Below are 18,122 nucleotides of genomic sequence, written 5' to 3' on the forward strand. Positions count from 1 at the left end.
CTTAATCAGAGTAACCCTGTGAGATGGGTGGGTATTATTATCTCTTTTCAGAATAGGAAATGGAAGTTTGGATTGCCTAGGTCTGAACCGTGGCTGTGCCACTAAGAGCTGTATCACTTCCAGCAAGTTACTGAACTTCCCAGCACCTCTGAATTCTCATCCGTAAAACAGGGATAATGACAGCATCTACCTCGCTGAGCTGTGAAGAGTAAGTACAGTATCCAAAGTACTTAACAGCAAGGCTTGGCCTGAACCAAGCTCAGATGTTAGTCATGAGGTCACCGCCTGGAAGGAGGGTTCACTCATCATCCAGGTGGATTCAGCGTGAGGCCTGGCACTCTGACCTCCCTGAGGGGAGGATCCTGCAGGGAGGAAGAAGCGGGGGAGGGGCGCTCACTTGCGCAAGATGATCTCAGAAGCACCCTTGCTGTACATGCGGTAGCCACTGCGGGGCTTCTCGATGACGGTGCTCATGGACTTGCGCACCGAGTTGAAGGTGTACACCTTGTAGAGCTTCTCCTCGGGCACCTCACTGCGCACGGCGTGGTAATCCTGCTTCAGGTCCGTGACGAAGCCCAGCAGGGCGCACTCGGTCTTGTTGCCCACCTGCCGCGGCAGGCCGCCCTCCTTCTCCGGAGGCTGAGAGGAAAAACACACGTGGGAGTGTTGGATGAGGTGCCGAAGCTGGGGAGAGAACCTAGGAAGGGAAGGACTCCGCTCGAGGCTTTCACACATGTACCCAGGGCCCGTGGAGGTGCCGACTGTGGTCCCTGAGCCACCCAGGGCTTGGGGATTTTTTAGTTGCCCTGGGAGTGGTGCTGGTGTCTCACCCTGTGTGGGTCTTATTCTAACACTCTCTCTTAGTTTCTAGAAACTGAGTAATTTACTCCTGACCAGCATGAGGTCTCTTTTTATTTATTTATTTTTATTTTTTTAAGATTTTTTGACGTGGACCATTTTTAAAGTCTTTATTGAATTTGTTACAATATTGCTTCTGTTTTTTGTTTCGGTTTTTGGGCCCCGAGGCATGTGGGAGGGATCTTAGCTCCCCGACCAGGGATCGAACACACACCCCCTTCATTGGAAGGTGAAGTCTTGACCAGTGGACTGCCAGAGAAGTCCCAAGATCTTTTTAGACATACTACCTTTACCTGGTGATTGGAGGTCATTTCATAGCCATAGATTCCTACCTGCCTCCCCCTTGCCCTCCCATCCCCCAATCTACTCCCATGGATTATTTCCTAGTTTCACCCCAAACATGTTCACTGGGGAGTGGGAAATGGGATGTGGGATGGCAATTCAGGCAGAATAAACAAGAGAAAATGAATGGTTCCCTCCACCTACCCATTTTAAGTGTCCTGGCAAAGGAAACGCTTACCAGAACCTTGGAGGTGTAGGCACTGTTGATAGAAATACCATTGACAAGAAGGTCCAGGACCTTGGGCACAAGGACATCAGGGCTTGGGATTTGATGGTAACGGGTTTCTCCGATATAAGCCTGCACCACAGTCATGCGGTTCATGGTCAATGTGCCTGTCTTATCGGAGCAGATGGCCGTGGCATTGCCCATTGTTTCACAAGCATCCAAGTGCCGTACCAGGTTATTGTCTTTCATCATTTTCTACAAAGGAGAAGAGAAAAGACTTCCCAAATACAGGTCAAAGGCCATTTCCTAGCCAGCATCTCTCCACATTTCATTCTCTGGTCCCACACAAAAATGCAGGATACCATTTTTGTAAATACTCTTAAGATTCTACTGGATTACTTAAATGTTGATGCAACTGATCCAGATGGTCCTTCCAAAGTGCCAGTGGCTTCTGCTCCTGAAGGCATCACCCAGAGTTTATGAAGACAGAGTGGCCCATCCCAGAGGCTACACGGTACCCTCCCCTCTGGTCTCTGCTCTGAAAGAAGACACAGTTTCATTCCAGTCTCACCTTCACAGAGTAAGCCAGTGAAATGGTGACTGCCAGTGGCAGCCCCTCTGGCACAGCCACCACCAGCACAGTGATGCCAATGATGAAGAACTTGACAAAGTACTGGACGTAGATGGGAGTACACTCAGCCAGCCATGGTTTGCGCTGGATCACAAAGTTGTCGATCACAAAGTACAGAATCAGGATGAGAACTGTGATTGCAGACATGATCAGACCTGTCCAGGAAACAAGTCAAATGAACCCAGGCTTCAGGGTATTCCTCGGGCCCTAGCCAGAGATGGGTGGCATAAATTGTAGCCTTTGCTATCCATTTTTAAAATGACTCTCTAAGTCATACCCAAAGCCCCTATCCATTCTCTGGCGCTTGTACATTACAGTGTAGGGGAAAGAGGTGGCTTTGCATCCTAAAGACAGGGGTGCTATTCTCAGCACTGCACTAACTTGACTTGTGGCTTCTGACTGGTCTTGACCCTCTCTGGGCCTATTTCCTCATTCATAAATAAGAGGATTGGTCTAGTTTTCTAAAATAGCATTCTATGCTTCTATCTCAGACCTACTCTCTTCCTACAAATCATAATGTAGTGACTACAGGTGCCTATTTCCTAGTAGTTTATCAATTTTAACTTCTTCCCTAGTAGCCTGAGAATGTCAGGCAATTCACAACTTGTTCACAGTGTTGCCCCTATGGTGTTAGCACATCACCTACATAACTAACCCTTAGAGCGGTGCTTCCCAACCTTTCTCCTGACATGGCACAGACAGAAGATGACAATAATAACAACTATTAATATAGTGCTTACTATGAGTCAGGCAAGCACGTCACAGGTATTAACTCATTTAATCCTCAAGACGATCCTGTGAGATGTTACTATTATCATCCCCTTTTCTGTGTCTCTCTAAGGCACAGAGAGGTCTTGGTATAGCACACTGGAGGCGGACCGACCATCCTGGTTTGCCTGCGACTGAGCAGTTTCCTGGGCTGTGGGACTTTCTGTGCTAAAACTGAGAAAGTGTCAAGCAAACTGGGATAGTTGGTCATCCCACATATCCTACAATGGAAGAATCTGCTCAAGATCAGAAAACAACTGGTCTAGGGGTTCCAACTGCCTTGGGTGCTGCCTGGCTGCTCTGAGGGCTGAGGGGATCAGTATTTGGGCATCTGTATCTACCTGTGGCACAATATCTGGGAAAAGTTCCACTTCAAATCATAGTTTGATTTGTGTCTTTGCTTTGCCTGAGGGTCCAGTGATTCAGAGGGATCAGAACAAGGCTACAGGTGATTGTATCATTGAAAGCATATTCTTTTGTACTTTGCTTCATCAGGGTCAGCCCTAAGAGGTGAGGCAAGCAAGGCACCTAGGCTGCAAAATTTAAGAAGGCGTTCACTCTCAGGGTGGTGCCAGGCACCTCACTTGCTTCCCCCTGGTCCTTGGTCTAGATGATGTGTGAAATGAATAAACAGAGGAGACCAGTGGCTAGCCCTCAGGTGGCTTGTCCTCCCTAAAGAATAAGCTAGGGATTAGGAGCACAACAGTAGGATCTGTTTAATGCTTCAAACCCGTGTGCCAGGCTCAGCAATTTGATTCCACACTTGCAATTTATCTCATCTGTGTACTGTGTTTTTCTTTTTAAAAATTAATTAATTAATTAATTTTTGGCCGCATTGGGTCTTAGTTGCTGCGCGCAGGCTTTCTCTAGTTGCGGCGAGCAGGGGCTACTCTTTGTTGCGGTGTGCGGGCTTCTCATTGCGGTGGCTTCCCTTGCTGCGGAGCACAGGGCTCTAGGTGCGCGGACTTCAGTAGTTGTGGCACAAGGGCTCTAGAGCGCAGGCTCAGTAGTTGTGGCGCACGGGCTTAGTTGCTCTGCGGCATGTGGGATCTTCCCGGACCAGGGCTTGAACCCGTGTCCCCTGCATTGGCAGGCGGATTCTTAACCAGTGCGCCACCAGGGAAGTCCCTCATGTGTGTATTGTTTATATGCAAGAGACTTCATGGTGGTCAAAATTAGCTAGGTACTAGAACTGGATGAATAGGCCAGACTGACACTCTATAAAACTCTCTGTGGTGCTTAAAACGTTCTCTATTTGCACTGTCCAATATGGCAGCCAGTAGCCACATGTGGTTATTGACCAACTGAAATAGGTTAATGTGACTGAGGAGCTGAATGTTTAACTATATCTAATTCTCATTAATTTCATTAATTTTCATTAATTTAAACGGAAACAGCCACACATGGCTAGTGGCTGCAGTAGTGGACAGCATAGATTCTCGCTATTCAATGTGTGCTTAGCAGAGCAGCAAGCACTGCCATCGCCTGGGGGATGGTTAGAAACGCAGAATCTCAGGCCCCGCACAGAAACGTACTGTAGTAAACAGAGAGGTGAGGTCAGCAAATAAACAGTGGAAAAAGACTAGTTTAAGGGATATGTGCGCTGAAGGAGCGGTCTTCCTTTGTTGCTTCCTCTAAATCCCCCGCCCCACCCCACCACTGAAAGAAGGCAGGAGAGAGGAGAGTGCAGAGGCGAGCGATGGAGAAGCTGCTTCCTCACACGATGCACAGGAGTGCCTTTACTGACCTCTGCTCTGCAAAGCGCCTCTTTAATCACTGTCTTCCTTTTCCCTCCAGTCCTTATTCTGAACTGATTGCTCTATGCCTGGCCATTCCTATGCTAGGGAATTGCCCTCAGCAAACAACAGCCTTCTCTACCGTTAAGGAATTTACAAGCCAACACACAAGCAGGTGAGTAGCTATTGAAGTCTTCCTTCTTGCTAATGTAAATCTCCCATTTGTTTGCGCCTTTAACCCTAACACACAGGAAAACATCTCTCTCTGCAAAAGCTAAACAGTCGCAGAGAGAGACACAGCTACCTGGACTGCACTAGCCACTTGGAATTTTCAGCTTCTTTCTGCCAGACCTGGCTGGTGTAGAAAGAAGGCAAGCAAAGTAGCGAGGATCCAGAATAGCACTGATAAACAAACCAAGAAGGCTCCACCCTACTCACCAGCTTTCCCAATCTGTACAGCCAAGCGCGTCAGCTTGCCCTGCAGCACCGACTTCTCCTTTTTGGGCAGCTTGGCTGCCTTCTTCTCCTTTTCCTCATTGTCGATCCCCTCCTGGCTGTTGAGTGGCTGGATTTCCAAGGCTACTCCATCCTGAGTCTTTGCTAGGGTGTACACACAAATAGGACAGGTAAGCAGGCAAGGTAGTAGCACTGAGTAGCAGGCAAGTGGAAACTAACAAATCCTTCTGTCTTATTCCTGGAATATACCTTGGACCCCTGACATCAGATCTGACCACCCTCACCCCATGCCAGACAGGGAACTTGACTCTGACCCTCTATTAGGGCTTTTGGAATGATATCTTAACAACTGGAGGTGAAATATGGTGCTTTTAGGGTATGGATTTCCACTTCAGTGGCAGCTTCCTGGCACTACCTCAGAGTCCCAAGCCAGGTTTATTCCAGCAAGAGGATTAGTCATGCCACTAAGTGCTATTACCAACAACCATCCTTCCCGGAATTCAGTGCTTAATATAGTGAATCTTTACTGCAGAAAGGGGCTGAAGGGGAAGGCTGGTAGATATTCCTAGAGCATAAGGGTCCTAGTCAGCTCTTTGAAAGCTTCATCTCTCTCTCACTATATCTATATCTATATCTATATCTATATCTATATCTATATCGACTGTCAAGGAAGAAACACGGACCCCAGACACAGGGTATTTTCCAGTTCCCTCTCGTATTAGTTGAACGATAGGGGAAGGAAATCTCTTTTCTCCCCTGTCTGATGAAGGTAGGGAGGTACGGAGTGGGACCTAGGGGAAAAGGGAAGAAGCTGGTGTGAGGGACTCCCTGGAATGAGAGAAAGCCAGGATAAAGACAGACATATAAATCCACTTTGCTTTAAAAAGAAGAGTTAAAGAAATCTAAAATTAAAGAATTATTTCTGTGGAGCCCTGGTTCTCCGACATGATGCCTTTATTTCTAAAAACTACTATGATGTGCGTTACAAAAGGAAAAAATCTCTAGAAGCTGTCTCAAGAGAGCAGTTCTTGCTGGTTCCCGGCACCCCTCCAATTTCACCCCTGCAGAGCTCGACTCCTTTGGTTAGATGCCCTTCCTGAGATACTGTCTCTGCTGTCAGACTCACAAACAAGACAGAGACAGGATGTAAACACAGCCACCAAAAAAGCAACACACATCAGATTAGGAAGAAGAAAACAGACTGTGGAGAGAACAAAGAAAGAGGTGGGGAGCGAGGTCACGGAGAAAGGGCTCTCTCCACCCCCGAGAAGACTAGCTGAGAAGGAATCCAGATCAGAAGAGGACACCGACGAGGAAGCCAACAGAGGAGGGTGCAGGGACTGCCCATCCCAACTCCTTCCACCATAAGGACCCTGAAGTCTTCCAACCCAGAAACCGATGACCGTTGTTGTTTAAATCTGGCCTAGGGCAGTGAAGCAAAGAGTTCAGCACCCTGGGAAGAGCAGATCAATCTCACAGGCTCTCCAAGATTGACAAAAAGTTCCTTGAGCCAACAGCAGAGGATGCTGTCGTCCCATCTTAGATTGGGTTTGAGAGCTTGAGACCACCCCCAAATCTCTGCACCTTCCTCAGGATAAGGCATCTGGGCCACAGCAGCAGATAACAAATTTATGGAGAGGAAAAGGGAGGAGGCAGATGGCCTGGGAAGGCCTGGTTTGAGTGTGGGCAGGTAGAGATGGTAAATGAGTGGGTGGAAAGGTTACCTTTGTTGCGATTTTCAGGGACTCCTTGTTTTTTACCTGTTTGAACAAGAAAGAAAAAAATGGGGTGGAGACCCAAAGTGACTATTAAGAGATCAGATATCCAATGCTTCGGTCCTGCTCAGAGCCCAAAAGGGCAACAGCAAAGGGGCTGAGTTGCAGGAAAGGGAATGTAAAGGAAGCTCACATCTGTTTACCTCCATCTTCATTAAGGGCTCTCATGAATCCTTGGGGTATGGACCAGGCCACTCATGCAGGTGAGTGCACACCCACTTCTGAGCTGCTTTCTCCTGGAGCACAGCTGCTGTTGGGAGGGTGCTCCCAGCCTGAGTCACACCACTTGGAGAAATGGGGTGGGGGTTAGGAAGCGAAAGGTTTGAACTGTTTCTGCCTGGTGGCAAAGGCCCTGCAAGGTGCCTCCATGTCAGTTTACCAGCGCCAAGCAAGCGTCCTCCTTATTCACTTGCAGGCAGCTGCAGAAACGGATAGTCTAGCTCCTGAGTGAATGTGTTTTGTCTCCTTCTCATTAACTCCCCTTCCCTAAACAGCCCAAGAAGGTCCTCCAGCCAACTGGTAGAAATCCTTCTCTCCTCCAAGGGAAGAAGGAATTCTTAAGGGAAAGGTGTAGATATGGTTTGCTATCTTTTTTTGCCTTCTGTTTTTCCTTCTTTCAGGAACAAGTGAATGGCAAAGACAGGGCTAACTTTGGGGTAGACACTCCCTCTCTGTTCCCACTCTCCTGGCCGTGTCTCTCTTCCACTGACAGCCCATAGTTTCAGCAGGAATCCAGTTTCTTCTCCTGGACAGTTTTCCCTTAGCCTTGATGATTCATATAGTCCCCCATATCTGAGGAAAAAAGGGGCAAGGGTCGGAGGACTACACAGAGGGGAGTTGAGCACCTCGCCAGCTCATTTGGGGCAGGCTTTCTACCTCATCCCTTTACAATCCACCAATAGACACAGGAATCAATGCAACCTGACTGGGGAGCCTAGAGCCAGGATCTGGTTTCCATTAGAGCACTGTGGGGAGCCAGGGATGATACCCTTAACTCAACAAGGAGTTTGGATATCTGCACTCATCATCCTGCAGATTCTTCCAACCAGGTACTGCATCCAGACCTGCTCCCTTTCCTAGTTTGTCCACGGGGGTGGGAGGGAAAAGACTCTCATCCCGAAAGCCCTTTACCTTTCTTCTTCTTCTCTTCCTCTTCCCCCTCACTGGCCCCCAAGAGGGTAAAGATGATTCCAGTCTGAGAGTTGATACCCACAGCAGTCACTACCATTCGGCCAGAACCTTCCATGACATGGGTCCCTAAATGAGAAAGAAGACAAGAGAAGTGTTTGTTTTTTTTTATACCTGGCCATTCTTTGGTGTGAAACATAGACCTGGAAAAAAGCAATCCCTCTTTCTTCCTCTCCCGTGGATAGTGATATACTCAGCAGATAGTAGGAAAAGATCAAGAGCAAGCAAACTGGGGGGTAAGGAAAACAATGTGCCTAACTGCTTTAGCGTAAGGCTCCTTTCCCACCACCCACCCCCAGCCAGCAGAGCCCTTATAGCACCTGCTTCCTAGGCAACCTCTTATAGGTTGCTTGATATCCTTGTATTCAACCCACTAATATGCTACTGCCTCAGCTGACCCTTGGGGCAGGGCCAGAAGGGAGAGCAAGGTCTGGATATGGTCTCTGTGGCTGACTGTCTGGGGGGAGGTAGAATGGGAGCTGGTGTAGCCAGAGGCCATACCTGAGAGCAACATGGGGTCTCTTTCCAGGGACTTTTTGACATGGTCCGATTCCCCAGTCAGAGAGCTCTCGTCAATCTTGAGATCATTGCCCTGGATCAGGATTCCATCTGCAGGCAGCAGGTCACCTAGTACACAGAGGTGAAGGGGCAACAGGGAAAGAGGGTAGGTAAGGACCATCCAACCCCATCTCAGGGCTGCTCCCATGGGCCCTGCCTATATGGCAAAGGCCCAGGGAGAATCTGGAGAGCATTTGAAAGACAACTTCAGCTCTGACAACCTGGGATAAGACTCCATTCCGGGTATTATAAATTCAAATAGTTACTGATCCCCAAACACATTCCCATGGCCTGAATATTATATACTTTTAATCTAAGCCACACAGGGTACAGTCTAACAGTCTTTGGGAGTTTCAGTTACTGCTTTCTGTGAATTTCTCTTCCATAACCTCCTTAAACTCTAACCTAGAAGCTAACACAATTTGGGGTCTTATCTTTTTGGGTCCTCAGCAATTCCAAGCAGCCCCCTTATGCCAAAGGACCTAGCCTTGAAATAGGGAGGGTGGCACAGGTACAAGAAACACAGAGCTCTTACCGTATTTGATTTGGGCAATGTCCCCCACCACGATCTCAGCCACAGGGAGCTGAATGATGTGACCATTTCGGATAACGGAGAATTTCTGTTCCTTTTCAATGCGGTTCTGCAGCCCCCGGAATTGCTTCTCTTTGCTCCAATCATTGAAGGCAGTCACTAGTACCACGATGATCACTGAGAATAAGATGGCTGCCCCCTCAATCCAGCCGGCTTCTGCCTCCCCTTCATCTTCTGGGCTAGTTACGGCTAGACCGCACTCTAGCCCAGGGAAAGTAGAGAAAAGAAGGGTCACCTAGGGGCTTTTGTTGACATTAAAAATGGGGGTGGTGCTTCTGCAACCCCCCAGAATAGAAAGACAGGGAAAGAGAATAACAGCTTTTCTCTTGGGTAGAATAGCTCTCCTCTGAGGATACTGGAGGACAGCAGGATTGGGCGTCATCTCACCACCAATATAACTATTTATGTTTACCTAAAAGAAGCAAATGACTAGCATGAAACATATCAATACAAATTACAGGCAAGTCACATATAAAGAACTTATGACCGCCAACATGGTAGTTCCCACTACGACTTCCTATGATGCTCACACAACTGGGGGAACTCTGAGATGCAGGGCTTTGTTGGTTGAGTGAGCATAGAGAATTTAAGACATTCTGAATAAGGATTTGATGGGAAAAGGGGGAAAAGACCCTGGAATCAGGATAGGTTGGAAGAATAGCTTACTAGCTACTTGTTAGTTTCCTTTGGAGAACCCGCTCTGGATAATGCGGGGGGGGGGGGCATTTTAAAGCTATAATCTGTCAACATGAATACTAAGTGCTTTTTGGTGGCGCTGGAAAGAACCCAGATCAGAGTCATGCTGGTCTGTTCAAGATACTCACGTTCATTTTCTTCCCCAGGGGGGCGATAGAAGGACAGGACCAGGGAGATGATGGCTGCGATCTCCAGGATGATGAGTGTGACATCCTGAAGGGCTTCCCACACTAATTCTAAAAAGGTCTTGGGCTTTTTGGGGGGAATCAAGTTTTGTCCAAATAGTTGTTTACGTTTCTCCAGATCTGCAGGGTTTCCAGATAGGCCTGAAAAAGACATGAGTGGAGCAAATGAGCGAGAAAAAAGGGGTAGAGATGAATGACAGAAGAAAGCAGTTAAAAGATCCCTTTAAAAAAGATACCTTGCTTCCCGATCTGCCCAAGTATGAGATCCAGTTAGGGTGACTGGTCTCTGTGGCTGACAGACTTTTTGCTCAGACTCAGGGGGTGTGAAACTTTCAGTCTAAAAATGGGGGCAAACCAAGACAAGTTGGTCACAGGGGCCACTCACTCCTCTTGGTCTCCAGGGTAAGCTAACCTAGACCTAAAACTTCATCTCTTCCTCATGGGGTTTGCTCCAGGCTCCAGCTCTAAGAGCACAAACATTAAAATGTTTCCTGAGACTCACACAGAACTTTCCTCTCACATTAACATGTAAATGCTGTTCATGACTTAAAAACAGAGCTGGGACTTCCCTGGTGGCACAGTGGTTAAGAATCTGCCTGCCAATGCCGGGGACATGCATTCGATCCCTGGTCCGGGAAGATCCCACATGCCGTGGAGCAATTAAGCCCGTGCACCACAACTACTGAGCCTGTGCTCTAGAGCCCGTGAGCCACAAATACTGAGCCCACGTGCCACAACTACAGAAGCTCGTGCACCCTACAGCCTGCACACTGCAACTACTGAGCCCACGCACCACAACTACTGAAGCCCGCGCGCCTACTGCCCATGCTCTGCAACAAGAGAAGCCACCGCAATGAGAAGCCCATGCACTTCAACGAAGAGTAGCCCCTGCTTGTCGCAACTAGAGAAAGCCCGTGTGCAGCAATGAAGACCCAACACAGTCAAAAATTAAAAAATAAAATAAAATGTTAAAAAAAATAAAAACTAAAAACAGAGTTGGCTTCCACCCAGTGGCTCATACACAAAAGCAAGAAAGAATAAGCTATCTGCCCAAGGTCATGCTAGGAGGCTAGGAGACAGAGCCCAACCAGTTGTCCTGTCCAAGTTTCAGTGGTTTCAGGAGATCAACAGAGTAGAGGCTTCGAGGCTCCAACTTTGGGCATCCCCTTTTTGCACACAGTCATCCTTTTCTGTCACACACAGAGGCATACATGCATAGACACACACACATCACTAAGAGGCACTATTGTTCTGCTAAGTACTATGTACTTAGAGATGTACTAGGTGCTAAGAGAAGTACTACTTAGACAAAGTACTAGGAGAAGCACTATTATTCAGGTTGAATAAAAAGAGAACAATGAAGGTGAAGCCACTGAGGTAGTACTCAGTCCTTGATTATCAGCATGCCCCCCACTAACACACATGTGCTTACGTACCTGTGTGAGTGTGCACACATAGTCCAGGCATGTTGCCAGAGAGAAGAAGAGTGAGGCAGAATTATTCCCAGTGTCTTCCTCATATTTAGGCCCTTCTCCTGGGCCCTAGGGGTGTTATAGTTTAAGGGAAGAGGAGACAGCTTCTAACTTTAATTAATGCCAGGTGACATTTATCAAGTTGTTTACACAACTTGATTAGCAAATTAGCCCTGGTTTTGGCACTGGACATTGTTGGCTATACTGTGGGATCCCCACAGTCACGGTGAGGCAACCTTTGTCTTGAAAAAAGATCAGCAGCTGAGGAGGGTTAGAATCAAAGGATGGGGACACTTAACCCAGCTTCACACAGAGGTGCAAGAAAAGCAGATGACCGGAAGCTGCAAGGAGAAAATGGGGATACTGATGCCAGAGGACTTCTTCACACTTTAGTCAACGTGAAGGGCTACTCCACTGGTGGGGAATGGGGGCTTAGCAGGAGGGCAGACATCTATTCTCCATCTCCACTGAATAGGATGCAAGAGTGTCACTTTAAATGGCAAGGAGAGAGATTTGGGTTAGAACTAAGGAAGACAGAGCAAGATTTTGAAAATGGAAAAATAGGTACTCAAGGGAGTATTGTTTGCGGGGTCCATTTCTCCACCCTAAAAACAAAAACCATCAGGAGAGGTACTTGAAATCTACCTGGGGACCCCGCCTGGAGGTAAAGTGAGGGTGTGAACTGGCACCCACGATTGTGGAGTGAGGACTGCAGACCACTTCCTCTTGCCAGTGCTCAGGAGAGGGAAACAGGGCAAGTGGCGCCTGATGCTCTTATCCAGGGCCTCCTGCCTCCTTGGGCCCAAAAGCACCACCCTGGCTGGAAAGCTGAGAGGCACAGCAGAGCTCTGCAGGGGAGCGGGTTTGACCAAAGCGCTAGAAGCAAGCTGGGCTGCCTGCCAGAGAATCCCTGCCTCTACCACTCTGAGAAGTCAGTTCTCAGCAGGAAGGAAAATCCAGGGCCTGGGAAAGGAGTGTTTCTGGGCAGGGCATCTTGACCCCCAGGCAGGCAGAGGCAGAGTTGCCAGGGGACAGGGCCTTGCTGGTTCTTCCTCTCAGGGACCTGAGATAGCAAGTCTGTGCCAACTTGGAACTGCTGTGCTGGATGGCCAGGCTTGCTGGAGGGAAATAGGAGTTCTGCTAATTTGTTAATCTACCTAGGATGTTTCTCAAGAAAGCAGGATTCACAATGTAAAGGGAGGATATGTTATTCCCTCCTTAACAAGGGTGAGGGCAAATCAAGACATCAGATATTAGAGGTTATCATCAAGGGACATCCCAATAAGTCTAATGAAGGCCAAAATGGCGTCAACACCACAAGAACAGTCTCGCTAAAAGCACCCCATCTGAGGTAGCCCTGCCTCTCCCTGCTCTCATATTAATGCCTCATAATCACCCTTGACTCCTCTCTCTCTCTCTCCCTCTTATCCACTATATCCGTTTAGTCAGGGAATCTGTCAGCTCCATCTTCAAAATATATTCAAGGTTCCCTCACTTCTCATGTCCCACAGCTGCCATCCTGGTCTGAGTCACGGTCATCTCTCGCCTGGACCACTGCGACTGTCTAACTGGCCTGCTGCTTCCACCCTTGCCTTTCTGTTCTCAGTCTCTTCTCTTTCCAGAATGATCTCTTACAGCCCAACCCATGACACTCATCTACCCAGAATCCTCTGGTGCCTTTTACTTGGAATGAAACTGGATACAGAAGACATTACAATGGCCTATAAGCCAAGCCCCCTTTATGAGCCCCCAGCCCCCCACCCCTTAACTCCTACCATTTTCCCCTTGTTCACTGAGATGCCATCAAGCTAGCCTTCCTGCCATTCTCTGCATGCACTAGACACGTTTCTTTTTCAGGGCCCCTGCACACGTTTCCTTTCTCAGATTCCTCTTCACTAGGTAGGGCTCATCCTTTCACCTCCTTCAGGTCTTTGCACAAACGCCACCTTCCTCGTGAGGCCCACCCTGACCCCCGTATTTAACACAGACTTTTCTGCCCCTAGCACATTTGATCCCCTTATCCTGCTTAACCGTTTCCCTCTACAGGTCTTCTCTCAGAACAGATTATATACTTATCCTACGTTTGTCTATGCCCCTCCACAAGGGCAGGATTTTTGTCTTTGTTCCTTAGGTCTAGAACAGTGCTGGACACACAGTATGCACACAGATTTATTGAATGAACTGCATGAATGAGTAATAAATAAGACTGTGAACACTGAAGCGATTACAGTTGTGCCAGATGCTTCACCAGGCACATTTGTGTCTTCTCACCGAAACACTGCAAAGCCCTATGCAGTAGCTGCTATTAACCCCACCTCACATATAAGCAAACTATGGCCTGGAGAGGTTTTCTAACTACTCAAGTAAGTGCGCCGCAGTCTATGCCGCTCTACAGGAAGCAGCTGGATGCCAACCTACACACAGTGGGGCTGGGGTGTGGAGGCAGTCGCACTCAGCTGAGGCTTCATTCTGGCGTGACTAACTTGTCCTGGTTTGTCTAGGGCTTTCCAGGTTTTAGCACTGGAGCTCCTGCCTCCTGGGACGGCCCCTCAGCCCCAGGCAAACAGGGATGGTTGGTCCCCCACCCTCCTTTATTTACCTCAGGGCAGGCCCACATGCTGCTTTTCTCTACACCTCTAGGCAAATCAGTCCCGTTCCCACTCTTTATTTTACAACCGGGGTGAATTTGTCCCATCTTTTCCCGTCCTCAGGGATGGTGACACCAGGTCTGTCAGAGTCTAATCTATGAATTTTGTATTCAATAAGAGGTTCATTACTGGCCTTTTTTGGACCCAAGCAAATGAAACAAGACAGGTTATGGAAAACAAAAATGGTCAGGCCTTGCTCTCACTTAGATGCCCTCAAAGTCACACACTTACTTCCCTTTTGCCATTTTCTCTCATCTCTCTGCTCCACCTTAAGTCACCCTACGCTCTTACAATAGCTACCTTAAGAAGTCAAGTGGCTGTCCAAGTTCCCAGCATGCCCTGTGGCAGGGAGGGGCAGTTTGGGGCTGTCAGCGTAGTAGCCTTGGGAATCCTCTCTGACATGTGGCATGGCCCAGGAAAGCCATGTGGGACTGGGAGCTCGGCCAATCCCCAATTTTGGGCTTTCCATTCCCATTCTTCCTGCCCCCAAGAGGCTCTCAGGCCTTGATCTCAGCAGCTGTGATTTCACATAAATACTTGTCCAGCCCAGGAGGGGGTTTTAGTCCCTTATCTCCACAGTTGCTTCTAAAATATACCGCTTCCCAAAGAGGGGAAGGAAGACTTGGCAGGGAGAAAATGCTGGAAACACTGGAAAAGGATTTCCCCTAAAAATACATCAAGAAAATGAGAAGAAACCTTGTCCCCAAGAACATAAGAGAGAAAATCCTACCCAAATTGGGAATACATCTGGCCCGAAGAACCAGACTTAACACATGAGCTAGGAGAGGTGACAAGAATGTCAGTCTGTGAAGTCATTGCCCCCACCCCACGCTGGGGAATTACACAGCCCTGCCCAGGCTGGCGGGAGACGGAATAAACAGCAGTGGAAAATCTGTGTCTGCTATGAGCCTGTGCGGGGACCCAGGGCTTGGGCGGAGAAGCAGAGGCCCAGCCCTCAGTGGCCTGGCTCCAGCAGGGAAGGGCCAGGGCCAGCTTCCCTAGGAGGCCGAGGACTGTTGGCAGAGGCACCCCTTATCAGAGCCAGCCCAGGCCCAGAAAGGGTGGGGCTGGGTTAGACATCATGAGGGACTTCCCAGCTGTCTGAGTTATGATACCTTGCCAATGGGACAGCAGAATCTTCTCCTACAAAGATAGTATAAGGGAGAGGTTTCTCTGGGTTGATTTGAAGGCAATCCTATTTTATATAAGAACAGACATCAGAATACCTTTCAAGTCCTACCTTAAAAACCCTGGATTAGGGGGCAAGAGGGAAGAGTAGCCTAAAATCAACATAAGGACTGACAGGCTTCAGCCAGCTACTGCTGCTAACCCATTGCCACTCCTCCGAGGATTCAGAGCAGTTTCCCTGCTTCTGCATCTCTAGCTTAACACACCTACAGCTTGGAGATGTGCTCCGTACCTGCTGGCCATCCAGCCCCCAGAGAGAAGGCAGTCTCCCTAAGGTCACAACAAGAGGATGATGGACTTAGAGAAGAATGCCCCTTTCTCACTCGCAATCCTAAAGCCCTGCCCTAGGTGGACAGCTTCCTCAGGGAATGTCTCCCCCTATCTGGCCCTCTGCTGTATGCCTTTTGTGAACACTCCAACTCTGGCATAGAGAAGAGACAGCTCCCCAGAGCGCCCTCCTCACCCTCTGCTCGGCCGCCCTCTCCCACGCTGCACGCACACACTCCCCTGCGGTGTCACACCCCCCAGTACTCACACCTCAGAGCTAAATACAGAGAGCGAAAGCTCCACTTCCAAGGGTGGATGCAACATCTGCCCCAGCCAAGGAGGGGATGCTATCTTTCTTCCTTCCCCTAGCTGATGGTCCAGTGCAAGGCACTGACAAGAAGGTTTAAAGCAAAACAACACTTTTTGCTTCGGGCAAGGAGGAGCTGGATAGAAAAGAATTCACAGAGCCTGGGGTTGGCCTGGGAAAGAGCAGGCCCATAGCTGTCACGCATGGTTGGCCTAATTCAGCCCTAGGCATATAACTCAAACCAGACAGGGAACTCCCAGGATGCAACGTGGAATTCCCTGCAGGGGGAGGAGGGACTAAGGGAGGGCACTTTTTCTCTCCTGTCTTTCTCAATCATCTACCATCCCACTGTTGATGCTGCTTCCCCCAGGTTTTGTGAAAACCTTTCCCACCCCTCTGCCAAGTACTAAATATTTCACAGCTACTCACATCACAGTGTAGCTGCTCTCTGGCTGTTTGAGCTGGTTTGCCCATCTCTAACCCTTCTCCTCCCTCTAAGATATTCTTTTGGCATGAGTCTCTGTCATACCTTAAACTTAATATGTCTGCCCAAAGTGTGATAGGCAGAGAGGACCACAGATTGTTATTCTCAGCAGTCATGCCCACATGAATTGTTTTTAGAATAATTTATTTGGCATCTTCCAGGTGATGGCTATGGGGCAGAGGGCATGAGGAAAGAGAGGTAGCTTGGCCATGCTTCTAAGTTGAAATTGATGGACTCCTAAAAGTCTATTTTCTAAATCAGACTATAAGCCCTACAGATAGGGAGGAAAATCTCAGAGAAGCCAGTTGCCCATCTTCTTCTCATATCCGTTCCATTCCATATCCACTTGCCCATTTCTTTACATCCCCTGCAACATCAACATTCTCTAAAGCAGTGGTCTCTAAATGGGGGGCATGCATTCATCCGTTAGAGCGTGGGAAAGGTACTGGAACTTTTTGTATTACTTCATCCATTTCTATTTCTTGTAGATCCTACTATGTAAATAATATTAGTGTTAGAAGTACTGTAGGTGAACATTTATTGGGGCTACGTGTGCAATTTTCTTTCAGATTGACAATGCTACTGGAAATTTCAATCTCCTACACTGAGGAAGAGCCCAATCCCAGTATGTCCCAGCTTATGGGAAAATGGATAGTTCTTGGTAGAACATGCCACTGACCTCAAAAGGCATGGCAACAGGAACACAGCTAAACCCCAGAGAACTTAAGGTGGCAGGAGATATTAACCTAAATCCTGCAGTTAATGAACCAAAATCAAAGTTTGCGCTGTCTTAAAACAGATTCTTTCCCCCTCCTGCTGTTTACTCCCCAAAGAATCTCAGCTCCCAAAACCTAGTAGGTGCTCAGTTATTAGGCAAGGCAAAGATGCTTGCATCTTATGCCAGGAACATTTACTAAGTGGTAGCAATTACCACAGAGCATGGCCAGGCCAGAGCTTCCCTAGGCAATCACACGATGGAGGAGTCCTACCTCTGACTCCTAGGCCCCCTTTTCCTTCCCTACAATCCCCTCAGCTTAGGTCCCTGTACTGTGTGCTCCCATAATACCATCATAGCACTATGACAATATTTCTGAAATTGCCTTAATTTTTGTGTATCCTCTTATTGCCTGTAAGCTTTATGGAAGCAAGAACTGTGCCTGTCGTGTTCACCATTGTGTCCCCAGCACCTGCCGGACATTAAATATTTGTTTAATGTGGTTGAAAAGAAATTAGAAACCCTCTGTATCCCACTGTCACACCCTCAACTCTGCAGAGGCAGAAAGGAATAGCAGGGTACAGAGGGAACATGAGACAGAAATTCCCACCAACATTCTTCTAGATCCAAATTCAACATAAATAGTCTTTAGCTTTACGAAAGAAGTCCACAGGTAATGACTCATTGTTTAGTCAAGGCTCCCCTTCTCTGCCCTTTCTCATCTGGGCCCAGACCTCCCCCCTAACCGTTGGCCTAGCTCCTCCTCAGAAAACATCATTCTTCCTCCTAAAAAGGGTAACACAGCTGAGGACCAATGTGGAAAAGTTCTATGGAGAAGAAGAATTCATACAACTTTCTATCTAGACCAAAGAATCTCTCAACTAGGATCCTCTCTGCTTCCTGCACACAAAGGGAGACTGAGACTAAGGAAAAATACCTCTTCTTTCTTCCCCTTAAGCCACAGGTAATTCTCATTCCAGATTCACAAAGGTTTCTCTTGCTCTTGGAAGCCAGGAGATGGCATGGAAAACTGATCAGAAGATAAAAGGCTATCTTCTAGGGGGTAGCACCCAAAATGCTCAGCTCTCTG

The 18,122-nt window shown here is 48.1% G+C and overlaps 1 protein-coding gene across 1 annotated transcript in view; it reads right to left on the reverse strand.

The window, feature by feature from the left end:
• Window positions 1-18,122, reverse strand: part of ATP2B4 (ATPase plasma membrane Ca2+ transporting 4) — a 99,880-nt gene that overhangs the window by 34,188 nt on the left and 47,570 nt on the right. Inside the window, exons 3-11 of the mRNA XM_059996375.1 lie at window positions 9,895-10,092; window positions 9,014-9,271; window positions 8,422-8,547; window positions 7,864-7,989; window positions 6,682-6,717; window positions 4,940-5,101; window positions 1,938-2,152; window positions 1,379-1,621; window positions 398-639 (exon numbers count right to left, since the gene is read on the reverse strand). Coding sequence (XP_059852358.1) covers window positions 398-639; window positions 1,379-1,621; window positions 1,938-2,152; window positions 4,940-5,101; window positions 6,682-6,717; window positions 7,864-7,989; window positions 8,422-8,547; window positions 9,014-9,271; window positions 9,895-10,092 — 1,606 coding nt within the window. The remainder of the gene's footprint in view (window positions 1-397; window positions 640-1,378; window positions 1,622-1,937; window positions 2,153-4,939; window positions 5,102-6,681; window positions 6,718-7,863; window positions 7,990-8,421; window positions 8,548-9,013; window positions 9,272-9,894; window positions 10,093-18,122) is intronic.

The sequence above is a fragment of the Delphinus delphis genome, chromosome 1, assembly GCF_949987515.2.
Source record: "Delphinus delphis chromosome 1, mDelDel1.2, whole genome shotgun sequence".
Lineage (NCBI taxonomy): Eukaryota > Metazoa > Chordata > Mammalia > Artiodactyla > Delphinidae > Delphinus > Delphinus delphis.